The sequence below is a fragment of the Vidua macroura genome, chromosome 15, assembly GCF_024509145.1.
Source record: "Vidua macroura isolate BioBank_ID:100142 chromosome 15, ASM2450914v1, whole genome shotgun sequence".
NCBI classification, from domain to species: domain Eukaryota; kingdom Metazoa; phylum Chordata; class Aves; order Passeriformes; family Viduidae; genus Vidua; species Vidua macroura.
In genome coordinates this window covers 3,681,652-3,698,249 of record NC_071585.1, presented here as the reverse complement: position 1 = coordinate 3,698,249, position 16,598 = coordinate 3,681,652, and the positions used below count along the sequence as shown (strand labels likewise).

General features: G+C 48.7%; 1 protein-coding gene across 2 annotated transcripts in view; it reads right to left on the bottom strand.

The window, feature by feature from the left end:
- The window catches only part of NRG2 (neuregulin 2), a 155,283-nt gene that overhangs the window by 25,742 nt on the left and 112,943 nt on the right, over positions 1-16,598 (bottom strand). The window contains exons 4-5 of one of the 2 annotated variants that reach the window (XM_053990833.1): positions 16,092-16,157; positions 5,519-5,639 (exon numbers count right to left, since the gene is read on the bottom strand). In XM_053990833.1, coding sequence (XP_053846808.1) covers positions 5,519-5,639; positions 16,092-16,157 — 187 coding nt within the window. The remainder of the gene's footprint in view (positions 1-5,518; positions 5,640-16,091; positions 16,158-16,598) is intronic. The other variant, XM_053990834.1, reaches the window with a different exon arrangement.

Sequence of the window (16,598 nt, the reverse complement as noted above, 5' to 3'; positions counted from 1 at the left end):
TGCAGTAAGATGATCAGTCAAATAAAGCATCTCAAAAAGTACAAACCAAAATAGTTGGAATGACTCATTTTTATGATGTTTGCTGGGCACTTATTGCTGAAAATTAAGGTACTTCGACATTTTGCCCTGTATCGGGGCAGGGTAATAATTATTGTTAATTATTATTTGCTACTTTTGTCTTCCCGCTGGAAGCAAAACCTTTTCTGTCCAGCTGTTGCTCTAAATCTTGCAAGGGCAGGCACATTTCCTTTGCACCCCCAGATCTTAATTAAAATATGCCAAATTCAGTAGCTCTCATAAAGCAATCCATGCTGCAGAAAAATGTGAATGAGCAGGTGCTTCAAAATGACATGATAAAGACAAGCTGTAGCAGAAGGACACAATGCACTGAAGTAAGCAAATGGGAAAAAAAAATGTTTCAAGCATGTTGCTTTTTCGTGGGAAGGGCTGAAAAAGAAGACAGTTCTGTCATTGTCCCCTGACCAGTCCCAGATGATCAGGCTCTGGAGAGCCGCAAAAGGCTGGACTCCACCAAATCACTGATGGGAAGAAGAGAAAGCAACCAGAATAAACACAAAGGCCTTCTCCAGAGAAGCTAACCAAGGCATGTTTGCTGCAGAGCGGAGTCCAAAGCTCAGGGACATCCACTGCTGGGCTCAGTGACGGCAGCGGCCGCAGGATCTGCGTCGCTGCCTGCACTGAGCCTTTGCTGTTGCAGGATCAGCTTCCACACTCTGATGGGCCTCAAGGGTCTGATGCAGTCACAGTGCATTGAGCAGGAGGCACAGATGGGCCACTTGAACCTGAAAAGGTACCTGATCTCATCACCCAAGATAAACAGCATGCGAAACCCAAGGAACGAGTCCTGGCTGGTTTGGGGGATTTGGAACAGGATGTGGAGATTTTCACCCCTAGCTCTTCATTTCCAAGGACATTGCAACACCTCCCTGCAGGGCTGCTCGTACATCCGTGGCACAGTGACGTCCTTGTGGCTGTGCAATGAGCAGCTGGTGCTGACCTAATGCCACTGGGAGGGGTGGAACAGCTCCAAATGCCACAGGGCAGCTGAGCAAACAGTGCTGCCAGGAGGACCACAGCCATACAGCATCCCTGTGATAGTCACCCTTGGATGGTGCTCTGGGAAAGCACAGGGGAGCTGGCAGTGTGGCCAAAACTTCAGGATGGTCTTTCTTGTCCTGGGAAAATCTGCAGAAAACAATGCGCTTGGAGAAGGTGAACATGTGATTTTGAAAATCGGTGACTTGGATTCATCAATTAATTTTAAAACTATCTGATCTTTTCTCCTTTTGCTTTGTTTTGGTTTTCATTCTCTCCTTGACTTTCACTTTTTGCCTGAGGTGGTCCAGGCCTCTGCCCTGCCTCCCCCATGTGAGGCAGAGCTGTCACCCCAAGCCCAGACTGTTTTATCTGTCAGCATTTGCACAGCATCCAGCCTGATTCTTGTGAGCACAGCTGGTCCAACATGATGTGGGGTGCTGCTCTGTAACACTCTTTTAGTCTTCTGATGCCACACAAGATCCTGGCCCAGAGCAGTTCACTTTGACTCCACTGACCACACAAAAGAGATGTGAAGAGCCTTTCAGTGGGCAGAGAAGGCTCTGCAGTGATGAGACCTGACTTGCTTGCTTTGTTTGGCTGGGAAGACCCCAACTGTACTTAATGTGTGCCAAGACCTAACTGGGGAAAAGAGCATTTCTGCTCTTTGGATAGCACAGCCCTGTGGGGCACCCAGCAGTAACAGATTAGAGCAGCCTCCAAGTGCTCTAAGTTGTGCCAAGGCTCTCCAGGATGGAGGCAGATCCAAGAGCAGAGGCTGCCAGTCACCCCAGCGCTCTGTTTGACTGGACACAATAAACCAGGCACCACTGTTGTGTGCCCCAGCCCAGCTCCCAACCTGGAGACTTTGCTTGTGTGCATCCCCTCTGTGCTCTACTCAGACCTGTCACTGCCCTGGAGCCCAGCTCCCAAGGCCTCTCTGAGCAAAATAATCTGGAGAAGCGTCGAGAAATTCTTCCTGTCAAGAGCCTGGGCCTTTTTAATTTACAAGGGCTGCTGAGTCAGTTCTGTCTGTGCGTGGCTCTGTCATTTCCCAGGTTTATGCAGAAAATTTGCAGAATATTTGAGACAGGTCCCACTTCTCCCATTTAACTTTCAGGTGGTCTGCTTGCAGAGCCAGGATAGCAGCACAGATCACTTTATGTTCAGCTTTCCTTTGACACCAGCATGTGTAGAATTTACTTCAAATTAGGGATAAAATTATGGAAGAACACAATCCAGAAAGACACAATTTCTGGAACAATCCAAGTCCATTCTGGGCCCTTCCTCAGTGAAGAAAATGCTTTATCCAAGGTCTGTCTGGAGTGTATTAAAAAGGGAGGGAGGAAGTGGGATTACAAGCAAATACTTTGTTCCTCAGGATTTAAAAGACCAGGAGGAACACGTTTCTGGGAAGCCTGTTATAAAATAATAATAAAAAGCCAGCTGCCAATTTAGGCAATATTTGTTGCAAATCAAGCATGAACCACATCAGGAGAAGAAATTTTTTGAGAGTTCATCTGCTGGTTTTGGTCCAGACTGCTAGAGGGAACATCTACAAGAAGGATTTCCTGTGCTTCTGGACATCTGCAAGAATGGAACCCACTCCAAGAAGCTGATTGCAGGATGGTGGCAGGCAGTGAACAAGAACACTCCAAAATTCTGGTAGCTGGTATTGGAAAGGCTGATAACATCACATGGGTGCTGGGGTGGGGGGTAGAACCCTCTGAGCATTCAGTGAGGGAGGGCTGGAAGCTGGCACAGGGAGCCAGATGATCCCCCAAGGCCCTGCTGGCTCTGATTGGAAGAGTGACATGGAAACAGCACATGGACACGTGTTCCTGGCTGGAGCTGCTCACGTGGCTCTTGTTGATCTCCAGAGCATTTGAAGAGCTTGTGAGCAGAACCTACTGATCTCTTCCATGCTCCTGGTTCAGAGGCTCTGTCAGGCTGGAGGGCCAAGGCTGCTGTTGCAGAGATCAGAAATGAGCTTGGAAGCCTGTATCTTTGCCTCCTCTCCTTTGTCCTCCTGCATCTTTCCAAACCACAGCAGCAGACCTGTCTTGGTGCAACGAGGAAGCCGTGGAACATAGCAGCTCTTTGTTTGCAGGCAAAGGTGAAGTCTGTTTATCCATCAGCATCTTCCCCAAAAATCACCCTTGTCATTGGGAGAGCCGTTTTATGGGAAACACTTCTCAGTTCAAATGCTTCTGCATTCCTCAATAGCTATTATCCTCTAGAATCCAGAAACTCTAAAATTACACCACTTCAAAAGACAGGTTTTCAGTCTGAGATTTAATGACAAAAACACCCAAGGAGAATGAGCATCCAGGGATGTCCTCAAGCAGTAAGATCAGAGTGACTGTGCTGTGTGGAAGGCATCCCGGGTTTCTGTGAACATGGAGCCACCTTTTCTGGCAGATGAGCAGTGACAGTGCACACCTTCCCAGCACCTCCTTCTGGGTAACACTTTCCTGCCCTGTTCAGTTCCCATCTGGTTTTAGCAATTGGTACCTTGGAACTCATCAGGAAAGGATATCATTTTACCATCTGCAAAGTGAGGATCTCAGGCTTTTAAATGATATGAAATAATTAGGTCTGTTTGGTGTGGCACATAAAATCTTAATGGAATCCATCACTGAGCATTCCCTCTGTTCATCATCTGTCAGAGCAGCCTGGTTGGAAGGTAGGCTGGAATTGCTTTGGTTAAAGCAGTCTGTCTGCTGAAGACATTTGACAACTACCACAGTATTCTTCAATAGGAAAAAGTGATTCTTATGCATGGTAGGAGTTCAGGTAACTCTTGTTGTAATTGGAAGTTGATCCCATTTGAATCTTCATCTCCATTTAGGTTCTTCCCAAAAGAAATAGCCTTGAAATCTGTGCCTCTGCCATGACCACATTGCTTACAGATATTGACTCATACACTCCTCCACACTTCAAGGGTTCAGCCCTTCCCAGAATGGAAAGACTGGAATTTCTGGGGCTTCCTGGGCTACAGCTACCCCAGAACGGTGGCTGTGACTTCAGCCATCAAATGAGGCTTCCCCCCTGTGTTTCCTGTGGGGACCACTGACAAGACGAGCCCACGGTGCCACCAAGAAGCCAATGGCAGTGACAACTACACTAAAGCACAGGGCTGGGCTGGACAAAGGCTGCTCCCACTCCATGCCTGCGTGGGAAATGTGGAAGCCGCAGCTTCTGGTTTCTGTCCTGCCCAGCTCTTTCTGTGTCTAAGGGGCGAGTCTGGGAGAACTGGGAGATGCTCCTTCCACCACAACTGCACTGGAACACCAGAACACAAGAGCTCAGCAGGATGCACTTCCACATGGCCTTTTCTGCTGCTCCCTGCAGAATCAAAGGAGAGCTGGGACGAGGGAGGAGATGTGCTCAGTGGGATCCAGCCCACAGGCTTTCCACGGGGGCTGAGGGTTGTGTTCAGTGCATCCTCCAAGGCCTGAGGAGCTGAGGTACCTGATAGCATCACATCCTGCAGTGCTGCTGGGCTGACATCCACAGATGTAAATACCTTTGGCTGTGTCTCCACTGAGAGGTCTCTGGGTTCCAAAGGGAGAAAATTGTCAGTTCTGGGCTTCTGCAAGCTGGGCAGTGATGCCTGGGTCACCAGGTGAGCTCACAAGAGGATTCCATCTGCTCAGTGAATGCACACCCAGGGCACCACGTCCTGCTCACTGTGCAGGAGCCCAGGGGCAGGTACAGGTGAGCTCTGGGTACCTACACCTCCAGCACTGGCAATCAGACTGCACAGCTCGTCCCCAGGCACTATTAGGCTTGGGGGTTGAGGTGTGAGATGCTATTGGGCTTTCAGGCTCTGAACCAGGGGTGAAAAAGCCTCACATCCCATTCCACATCCCTCAGGCTGTGCAGCCCCACTTCAAACTCTTCAAAGCTCATTTTAAGTGTAACTTAGTACACATCTCTCAGGTTTGAAGGGGGAAACAAACATCCACAGTGGCCACAAAGCTGCACAGAGAGGGGAACAGCTGGGGGTTAACCCTGGGCCCATGAGATACAGGAGAGGTCGGGGCAGGTCTCAGCAAGGGACCCCTGCAGTCATGGGGGAGGGAGGAGGCTGTGCCCCTGAAAGTCTCCCTGACTGGAGGACAGGACGTGTCAGCTCAGGGAGAGCAAAAGGGACCCAAATTTCCTTGAAGCTGCAGAAGAGAAAGGGGAGAAAGGGAAAAGAAACAGCCAGAACAAACATATTCTTAGAGGGAGAAAAGCCAGGAAAAGTGAACAGTGACACGCACACAAAAAAGGAAAATACGAACTCTTGCACCCCCACCCTTGCCCCTCTAGTGCCCCTTTCTGAACCTGCACAGCTCAAACTGCAATTGCCAGGAGAATTTCAGAGCTCCCCCCCACTCTGGCAGTTGCACAAAGGTCTCCTCTCCCTCAGCCAAGAAATTTCCATATTGACACAAGAACTCCACTCACTTACTTGCACGACAGCTGATTAATCCCCTCGATGTAGTAGCACACCCCTCCATTGACACAATAGGACTTGGCTGTTTCGTTGCATTTTCTGGCATGCCCAGACCAGGAGGAGAGAGTTGTGGTTACTGCAGGGGAAAACAAAAACACACACAAAAAGGATATATTGTTATTTCCTTTGTTTGGCAGTTCTGCTTCCTTAGATGATTTTCTACGAGTTCATTTGCTAAAGTAAAAACCCCAGAGCTACAAACCTTAGCCCGTGCCTTCAGACCCACCTTCAGGTCCCAACAGGGGCTTCAACTTGACCCTTCCTTTCCCAGCAAAAGGGGCCAAGTGAGTGAGGAGTTGAAGACTCATCTTCCTCTAAGCAGCCAGCATGTAGTACAAGATCATTTTTTTGGCAAGCTGTAGGGAAGTGCCCCTTTCCCACTGTCCTTGGCCCTCCCTCATGCTCAGAATGCTGTGCCAGCAGGCAAGCAGGAGGTCAGGAAGAAGAGGATCTGCAGAGTCACAGAGTCCCAGTGGCATGCTGCTGAGGCCTGAGCACCTCAGGACCCTGGAGCCAGACCCAGAGGTGCTGCAGGGGACTTTGCACTGCTCCACACCTCTGTCAGTTGAGTTTTCAGAGCCAGGAGCAGGTCTGGCACAAGCAAGAACAGCTCCATCTGTCCCTGCCCTCTCCTCTGTGCTGCCACAACTGGGCTGCCCCAACAGCCCCAGCAAAGGGCAGCAGCAGCACTCAGCCAGCCCCAGCTCGTGCTCAGGGAGGCAGCCAGCACGACTCAAGTTTCCTGGGATACAGGTGCTTTTCCAAATCTAAACTTCTTTCTAGAGAAAAGCTTTACAGTCCTGTAAGTGACAAGAAAACCTGAAGGCAGTCGGCAGAATTTCACTGTAACTCCTGTCTCTGAGAGACTCTGATAAGCTTACAGCCCAAAGCAGAGTCTCCAAAGGTAAAACAAAGGCTTCTAGGAAGGAAAAAAATCAGTTGTTAGAGCACTGATATGGGTTACAGAAGGCGAGCAGTTTTGGGGAATGCAGACCCATCTTCACATAAGTTTAAGAAGTGCTGGGCACTAAAAAGCATGGATTTTTTACAGCTGAATATTTAACCTCATTAAAAATTGTTCTCTTTCCTGGACTACCCACCTTGCTCAGACCCTTCACAGTTATACCTCCAGTAGTGTGGCTACTGCTTACTTTGCAACACTTTCAGGCTGCAATTAAAGCTTCTGAGGAGATAGTCTCTCCCATCCTGTTTTCCAAATCAAAAATGAGCCTTGTGGAGGGGTTAGTGACACCAACACTGAGACTGAACTCCTCACTGACACAGGACTTGAGGAAGAAAGCTTGAACCAGAGCCAGGCAGGAGCCAGGCAGAGCCACACGAGGAGCAGCAGGGCAAGCCATGGCCTGTCCCAGAGGGAGCCAGGGCTGCTCCCCATTCCCTGGGCAGCCCCTGTGCTCATCCCACCACTGCAGGGGCTCCAAGGCTGCCTCAGCTGCAGCCACACGCCAGAGCCAAGGGCTGCATTCCCTGCTCCAGCTCCAGCCCAGCACCTGCTGGGAACATCTGAGTTCTCCCAGGCAAAGGAGGGCTCCCAGCACCTCGTGAGGCCTCTCACGTGTGGGTGATGCTTGGCACACGAGCAGGACAGGTTTGTTCTGTCTCTCACACCTTTGGGACTCTCTGCAGGCGTGGGGGCTGTGCCTCTCCAAAGAGCAGATTCCCACTGGGCTGTGCCCAGCAGGAGCAGCCACGCTGCCACCGGGGCACGGCTCAGGGCAGGGCCCAGCTCCCTGCTCAGTCTGTTGAAGCCGTGTGCTGTCCCATCCATTGTCTCCCGTTCCCATAAGGAAGTGCATGCCTCCCACTGACTGACAGGCCGGGGCTGTGCCGGAGCAGAGCTATTTCCATGCTTTGCCTTGAATAACCATTGCCTCTGGCTCTGTCTTTTCACAGTTATCCAGGGCACAGCAAGCTGTCCCAAAGTGCTCTGCTAACGAGACATGGAAAACACTCCAGCAGAGACCCAAAATGCTCACAGCCCTGGGACAGCAGCTGCTCCCTGAGGACACATCCTGCCAGCCAGCTGGGAGCCAAATGTGGACAGCAGTGTCCACACACTGGGGTGTTGGAGCAGAGGATGGCTTGACCAAGCCTCCAGTAAAACTCCTTCAAAAATCTGAATCCCACACTTCTGCAGGAAATCCAGCACTCCCTTCCAGTTAAGATTAATGGTAACTAAAAGCCAAAGCCATTATGAGTCTGTGTAATTTATCGGAGGAATGCAGACTCATTATACAGACAAGACTTTATACTTTTACAAGATAGTAGCACATTTCTACTCAGGAGAGGAGAGCTGTGGGTCTCTGATAAGTGTGGGTCTCTGCAAGTGTACCATTGGATCAGGGAGCACTGAAACTTCATCAGCCAAAGAGCTGGTGCAAATTGAAAGGCACATGGATGAAGAACAAACACAGGCTGCAGGGAGCTGTCACCCCTGCAACCATCAAACACACCACTTGGTAGCAAGCAAAACTATCCATCTGGCAAAGTCTTGCATCATAAAGCCTACAGGGAATGATTTTGGAGCAACTTGCCACAGCAAGAGAGGGGCAGAAAGGGAGAACTGAAAACAGAGCCCAGAAACCTCCTCGTAGGAAACACCCCAGATAAGAAGATACCCAACCCTAAGATTGGATGGGAAGATGCAGTGCTGTGTGATGTGATACAGGGAGGATTACAGTGCTCATCAGCCAGAGATTCTATGGGATCTTCATCCCATAGAAACAGTTTTGTCCCTTTTAAAGGGGTAAAAAAGATCCTGACGTGATTGAGGCCTGGGCATGTTGGGCACTTCTAGGGGAGGGCTGTCAGTAGAGCTGTGCCTGTCAGGAAAAGACATGGTTGATCACCCCGACTAGAAGCATCTTTCTAATGTCATTATCCTTCAAGCCCTATTTCCTGCAAGTACCTTGCCTTTTATCCCAAAGAAGCAAAAAGTGTTTTAAAACTGAGCCACGGAATCATCTTACTACAGTCCATTTGTCAGCACAGAGATGTGGCAAAGGCCACAGAGGGAGGCAGTTCCCTGAGGAGAAGAGAGCATCAGGAAATGAGGCCATTTCAGACTATAAGACTGGGCAAGCCAAAGCCCTGTCTTGGCCCCAACAGTGGCAAAGCTCTAGAAAGAAGATCAGTGATATCTTCCTTAGGCCATGCAGGATGGGCAGCTCAGAGACAGCCCCAGGCAGCCACAGTGTTGTCACATTTAGAGCCCTTTGCTGGATACTTCCACCAACATGTTTAGTTGCTGTTTGAATAAATCTAATCTTGTAGCATCCACAATATTTGTGCCAAGAGTTCCAGTGCTTTGCACACAGCATGTAAGGCCACATCTCCATTTTGATTCTTTTATTTTAACCTGTCCCTTCCTGGCTCTTGTATTAGAAAAAAATAGTCATTATCCCCACTTGTTTCCCCTGTGCTACCTGTGGCATTACAGGCACAGCCAGCATCTCCCTCCCTAGCTGGGAAGCAATTATCTCTTTTTATTCTTTTTTGGGTCATCCCTGGTTCTGTTTTTCTCTTTGGAAATAGTGAGACCATACTGCACACATTATATTTATGGTATATTTATTCCATTCATAGGAATTCCTAATGGATTTCTTTTTGAGGTTTGATGTACTGAATACAGATCTTTCTCTCTTAAAACCCTGAAATCTCACTGCTGTGTGGTAACACACAGTCTAGAGCCTTCCAAGGTGCCTGATCACCCTGGGATGCTGCTGCAGCTGGGACTTCACATTCATGAGAGCAACTATTTAGGGAGCAAGGATGGAGAGACCTGCCAGGCTCTGTGGGAGGACAAAGGGAGGCAAAATGTCTCACTTAGAAAATGTGAACTGTGCCTGGGTTGAAGCGTGGCCCTCTGACACCACGTGGCTGCAGATCACACACGAGCACCTCAAAGCATGATGCCAAGGGAAATTCCAGTGCCTTTCCACCACTCTGGTGGGAAAATTCCCAGATTCACAAGCTCCTTTGTGTTTAGCTCTATTCCCTATCAGCCTGGGCCACTGCAAATACTTGAATAAGTATTGGATAGGCACTACATGCCTGGTCCAGAATCATCTGGGATGTTGGACGTTGGTGAAGTGAATCTCACACACAGTTTATTTACAGCTCTGCAGGTACTTTCACCCCTGTACCAAACACTACACAGCTGTCCCTGGTGATCCACAGGCACAGTTACTTCCCACAGCTATTTCACATTAACTGCTGTCCAACACCAGGCAGATTTTACTCCCCATCAGCTGGTGTGGCAGAATAAGTCCTTCATTCAGCCTCCAACACAACTCCATCTATCCCAAATGACTCGGAAAGTTGTGAAATTGCTGAGCTGAGTGGAGAACTGAATAAGCAAGGGAGCAGTTTGGGTGGTAGCAGGGTGGCACAGGACTCATGTCGGCAGTGGGACGTGATGAGGGGGTTGTACAGTAACACCAGTCATGAACCAAGAACCTCCCCAGGTACTTCAACAAATTAAAAGCAGAAAACCAGGAGTGTGCATGAGGCAAGCAAGTGGTGACATTTCCTTTTAACCAGTGGGAATAAGTGAGGTGCCCCGGAGATACACAGTGGCAAACTGGTCAGAAAGCCCCTGCAGGGTGGGAGAAGGGCTGGAGCAGCTCACTCATCAGCAGGTCAGACCTCAGCTGGTCTTCAGTCCCAGGACTGAGAACAAAGCAGGAGGGAGGGAGGAGGTGAGGACAAAGAAGAGAGGGGAAAAAGGAGGTGAAGAGAAGAGGGGAATAAGGAGGTGAGGACAGGGAAGAGAGGGCTGCCTCTTGATGATGTTTTTGTGAATGATCTGCAGCCACGTTTTATTGTTGCTGCCCCAGCCAGTGAGGACAGAGCAGCATAAACACATGAGAGGTTCAGAGCACTGGAGTCATTCAGAGAGTCTATTTTCCACCACATGCCTCAGTTATTCTGGACTATCATCAATGACAGGGCAACAGAGAAGTGAGCCAGGGGCAGTGACTCTGCCAGGTGGACTTCCCTTCACACAACCCATCTACGCAGAAAGGCCATTAATGATTGTGCAGGGATTCTTACACAATTCCTGCCATGCAGGTCATTTAACCTTTGCAGGCAGCTCACCAGCCTGTTCTCAGAAGTCTGGTGAAATACTCCCCCTGCAAAGAGTTAATTAATGCAGCTTGGACTATAAATTATAGTTAATTTTTCACAAACTACAGCTACTGTCGAGGAGAGCAGGGAGACAGCGATGGTTTCGCCGCTCCTTTTCTTCTTTATAAATAACTTTGGCTGGTGGGTTCATAGAGTACAGACACTTTACTCTCTCAATATTTAGACATTCAGTTAGACAGATGAACTCAGCTGGTTGGGGAGTGTATACAGATTGCCTGCTCTGTATATGCCTCATGTACTTACTGATAAAACACAGAATGGCTGAGGTTCCTCTCAACAGAGTTCATCCAACTGCTTGTTAGAAGAACATGGATGAGAAGGTGTCTGGCCAAGATATTCCTTGGTTGTAGCACTGTAATCCTGGCGTGAGCCACACTTAATCCATGATTTACACTGATTAATGCATGGAGGGGCTGGTGATCCTCACCATTCCCTCTGTGGCAGATTTCTGTATGTCTGATACGACACCTCCTCCTGCAATAAACCTGAGCAGAGCCTGGATGCTCCCTGCTGTTATCTGTACATAAAATCAGAAGGGTCTGTGCTCACTGGGGTTTGCCTGACAGCAGACTGGGGACTCTGGAGCTCATAAAAATTCTGCTCCTGTGTGTTTATTCATTTGGAAATGACCAAATATTTACCCCCGCATTTTACTGAAATAGATCCTGCTGGAATCATGCTTCCAGTTCCCGAGGGCATCATTAGGATCAATAGCTGCAGACTAGGAGTTAATCCCAAGATAAAAATACCAGACCACAAGGCACTCATCTTGGAGCATCAGATGCTGCTGATCAAAACAGCACAGGTTGCATTCCCCACCTCTCCCATCTGCACTGTTTGGGGGTTTCACTAAGACACAAGTTTAAAGGTTTCTGAGCACTCAGGGGCTGCCTGTTTCCATGGGACAGGCAGTTATTGCAGGGGCAAAGTCCTGTGTTATTGTCAAGCTTCTAGCTGCTCCTCTGGAATGATCTCTGCAGCTTTACGAGGGAGCCCTTCCTATGCTCTTCTCTACCACAGGGGTCTGAAAATGCACATGACAGCAGTGCAGCATTTCATTTTCCCAAATCCCCATCATCAATTGTAATAGCAGCAACATGATACTTCAATGAGGGATTTGTTCAGCAACCTAAAAATCCTTTCACAGAGCCAATGCCAGCGTGAAAGCTTCGCAGGCAGGGCAGCTGAAGCCCAAGAAGTGAAGCAACACACCAGGATCCCAGGATGGAGCCAGAAGAGCAGATCCCCTGGTCCAGAGCCCAGTTCTAAAGGCTGGGCTCAGCCTCAGTGCTCCCAGGGGACATCAGCTCCCACCCCACACTTCATCCTGCCCCTCTTTGCCTTTAGTTACTGCCTGTCTCTACACCACATCTCGAGTGGCAGCTGCGTGACGACTTAAAAATACACAGTGTGCAAAATGAGCAGTGAGCAGGATGTGGCAGCTGCCAGGCACCACACAGCTCTCTGCAGACTGGCAGTGAGATCTCCACATTCACCTCAAGGCTCCGTGCCTGCGTGCGTGCAGGTTCCGCTCAATTACAGCCCCACCTCCAGCAACGGGGCTGAAATTAGCTGAGCAAAGACCACGCCAGGACTTATTTTTAGTCTAACATTGAAAATTTCTCTGTTCACACATCCAGCTGTGTGTCTGCTCTGCCCGTGCTCTGGGCTGGCTGGACACCCTTCACCTCCAAGCCCAGAGCACCGTGCTCACATCTGCAGCACTGGGAGCTCCAGGAGAGCTCAGTGGCCTCAGGCTGGAGGAGCCAGGGACTGCCCAGCTGGGACTTCACATTCATGAGAGCAACTATTTAGGGAGCAAGGATGGAGAGACCTGCCAGGCTCTGTGGGAGGACAAAGGGAAGCAAAATGTCTCACTTAGAAAATGTGAACTGTGCCTGGGTTGAAGTGTGGCCCTCTGACACCACGTGGCTGCAGATCACACACGAGCACCTCAAAGCATGATGCCAAGGGAAATTCCAGTGCCTTTCCACCACTCTGGTGGGATCATTCCCAGACTCACAAGCTGCTTTGTGTTTAGCTCTATTCCCCATCAGCCTGGGCCACTGCAAATACTTGAATAAGTATTGGACTAGGCACTGCATGCCTGGTCCAGAATCATCTGGGATGTTGGACACTGGTGAAGTGAATCTCACACACAGTTTATTTACAGCTCTGCAGGTGCAGAGCAGCTCACCCATCAGCAGGTCAGAGCTCCAGCTGGTCTTCAGTCCCAGGACTGAGAACAAAGCAGGAGGGAGGGAGGAGGTGAGGACAAGGAAGAGAAGGGAATAAGGAGGTGAAGAAAAGAGAGGAGTAAGACCAGCCAACTCACAGGCAGGTCTGCCATGGTCACTCAGTAAAGGCCATGCCAGACTGGATTTGAGAGCAGGTTTGGGGGGTTGGTTGAAGCATAACCAGGTGGCACATGTTCCTGTGGGGTGTGTAACTCACAAAGCACAGCACAGCCACTGCAACCATGAGGCCAAGCTCACCTGGGAGAGACAAAGTGAGGAGAACATTTCCAACACCCAGCCACGCTGGGCAGCAGGGAAGGGATTAAACTGGAGGGGATTGCCTCAATGACTCTACACCAATGAGGATACAAACAACCCAATGGCATCACCAAGATGACAGCTATGAAATCTGTGGAGCCAAACTGGTGTGTGGAGAGTCAGACTTAACTGGAGAAAAAAGGACTGTTTCAGCTACCCTTCCCACAGGCATCTCTAGAGGGACTCTAGGGAGGGCTTGTGATCCCCAGCAGATGAAATAAAGGCCCCAAAACTAAACCCAGAGCCCAGCTTTCATTCAGGTGCTTCATATTACCCCCCCCCCAATCCTCTTGCTCCCAGCAGAACTCAGCACTGCCTGTTCTGCTCTTTCTCCCTGTTTCCCCTTCTCCTGAGACCCCGTGCCTCTCTCTGCTGCAGAGCTCCCTCAGCCAAGGGCACTGACAGCCCACAGAGGCTGATAAAGCACCCAGCCAGGCACTCACCCAGCTAGAGAGCGAGCAAGGAGCACGAGCAGAGTCCAGGTGAGCAGCTGCAATGATCCACATGTTGGTTTAGAGCACCTGCCCACCACTGGCACGTCCTCCTGTATCCTGACAGAATCCAAACCACGCTTCCTCCACCTGGCCTGTGTTCTCGCCTTACCCTCAGGGCTTCACCTGCTTGTTGAAGTCAAGGGAAGGAACTAGAGGAGAACTCGACAGCAGAAAACAAGCACAAGGGATTACCTGACCTTCTCAGAGACTTTAAATGTTATCTTAACTTTTTAAAATTAAACTTTGAGAGGGTTTTGCTATTTCTGTCCTGCATAAACCTTCCATCTCAGAATGCTCTCCAGATTTCTCTGACCCTTCTTCCATTTCTGCCTCCATCAGAATGTTCCTAGATATCAGCACTGGTTCCTGTCCTGTTTACCCAGCATGTCCATAGCCACAGACTCCTGAACCTTGTTTAGCTGCCTCATGCTGCACCTGTGACAGGATCACTTTACCATTCTGAGCTCTCTGGATGTTGAAATGAGCATAAAGGACCTTTCTCTCTGCGTCAGGGCACACGATCAAGTTACCACATCCCTGCAAGTTCTTGCCTGTGAGCGGAGCCACTGTGACCACCCAACTGCACAACCTTAGCCTGTGACAAGCACAAAACAAAGTGTCTCATTTAACACATTTTCAGCACCAATGAGGCTACTGCAGCACAAATGAAGCTGAGTGGAACCTCATGTTATTCACAAACCAGGTACTGGAGACATCAGTGTTTAAAATCCAGCAAGTGATTTACAAGATTTCAGTGAAACAACGAGAGTAGGGACAACCTACAGGTGACTCTGAATACAGATATTGAAAAGAAATGCAAGACTTCTACAAGAACGAGATACTTGTCTGCTCTCCAGATCATCCCACCTCACAACATCTTCATCACCTCCCCATATGCTGTACACACGTGCAATTCTATGATACAACATCAATCACCATAAAAATCAGAGAGATTCTGAGGTATTCAGTTAACACTTGGGAGATACTGTAAAAAAGTAATGTGAAGGAAAAAGTGAGTTACAACTTTAACTCTGGGGATTTTGCCACCTTAAGAAAGAGAAACAAAAGTGATGATGCACCCACAGAAGAAAGAAGTTTTCCAGAAGGGGAAATTTCCATTTTTCCTTTCTGAGATTTGGCTTTTAAGAAAATAGCATTAATCTAATATGATGCAAATAAGTAGTATGGATCTCTTCTGGTGAAAACAAAGGGAAAATCCTGGGGAAGGATGGTGTGGCCATGGCATGAGTGATGCCGTATCTCAGCTTGGTATCTCTAGTGCAGTGCAAGGCTAAGCACTACACAGGAGCACATTTTAAGTGCAGTTTTCTAATCAGAAAAGCTTTTAAAGAATACCTGGCCAGTGCCTGCTGTGGCTGCAATCAGATTTCTTTTAAATTCATAAAAGACTGAGCTTTTAAAGGAGGAAACATCCCCATAAAACCTGCAGAGCAGAACTGCCAACAGTGAGGCACAGCCAGCTGTGCTCTCAGCTCTGGCCATCTGCAGCTGGGATGGAAACACACACACACAAAAAAAAAATCCCTGCCTGGTCCTGCCTTCCCAGGGCTTTTGCCAGGATCCTGGTGGGCTCCCACGGGGGAAGAGACCCCCTGACACAGACATAACACCCTCCACCAGAAATTGCTGAGCCAATGTCCAGGCACCAGGATTCTAATCTACACTCCTTGACTTTTATTGCTCTGTGCCCATTTTCTACTGCTTTTGGGACAACTGAATAGGAGGGAATGCTAAAAAGCATTCCAGCCACATTAAATCAAATTAAGCGTTTGGGGAAATATGTTCTTGCTTTCTGGAGACTCAGAAAAAATGGGATGGCAGGGCATGGATGGATTTTCTGCAATTTTCTTATTACCTATGCTTAGAAGATTCATGTCTTTTTTTCTTGTACTTCCTACAGCCTGTTTTGGTTTTACCAACTACCTTCAAAAAAAAAAAAAAAAAACCAAAGGCCATATCAAGCACATCTTGCAAGTATCAATAACTCCATGTATTGAAAGAGCTGTGAATGCTTAAACTTCAGTCGCAATTTTAAGTAGCATATTCTTCAAGCTGCCATTGCAATAATTATCAAATTCTCCCTCTCCAAGATCGACACCAGCAATATAAATTAGATTTTTTTAAAGATCTAGGGAAAGAAAGACCAGTGGCTTTGGGAAAAATCATACAGAAAGAGCGATTAAAGAAGATTCCAGGAGGCAATAAAGCATTTATGCAAAATGTCTCATGATAACAAACAAATTAGAGGAAAGCAGCTTATGGGGGGAGTGGGGGAGAGGTACTTACACTCTTCTTCCATAACAACTATTTTAGTTTCTGAGGCTGGTAAGACTTGTGGTGCTTTCGTTGTTCCTGGGGAAATTAAGGTAAGAAAGTAGTGAACAAAATATCTCTTTTGAGCAGAGCAGGGTGGGCTTAGCTACTGTGGGGAGGAGCAGAGGGGCAGGTGCTGCTGGGGGGCACAGGCTGGGGGCTGTCACGGTGTTAGTGATGGTTTAGGGCAGGGGATTGGGGTGACAGAGGCAGGACAAGGAGTGTCCCTGCAGGGGATGGCACAGGGCACAGTGTCCCCTTGCTGTGAAGAGCCTCGTGTCACCATAAAGAGGCAGAGATGGCTCAGGGTTCACCTGGCAGGAGATGAGCGAAAATGTGAGAGGTTTTCTTAGCCCTGATGGCCACAAGAGTGCAAAGATGGGATGGCAGGACATGGTAGTGGGGAAAACGTGGAGTTTAAGAAAATGAGGATTTTCTGAAGAGCCTCCATCCCACGGTCACATGAAGTTCTGCAGCACA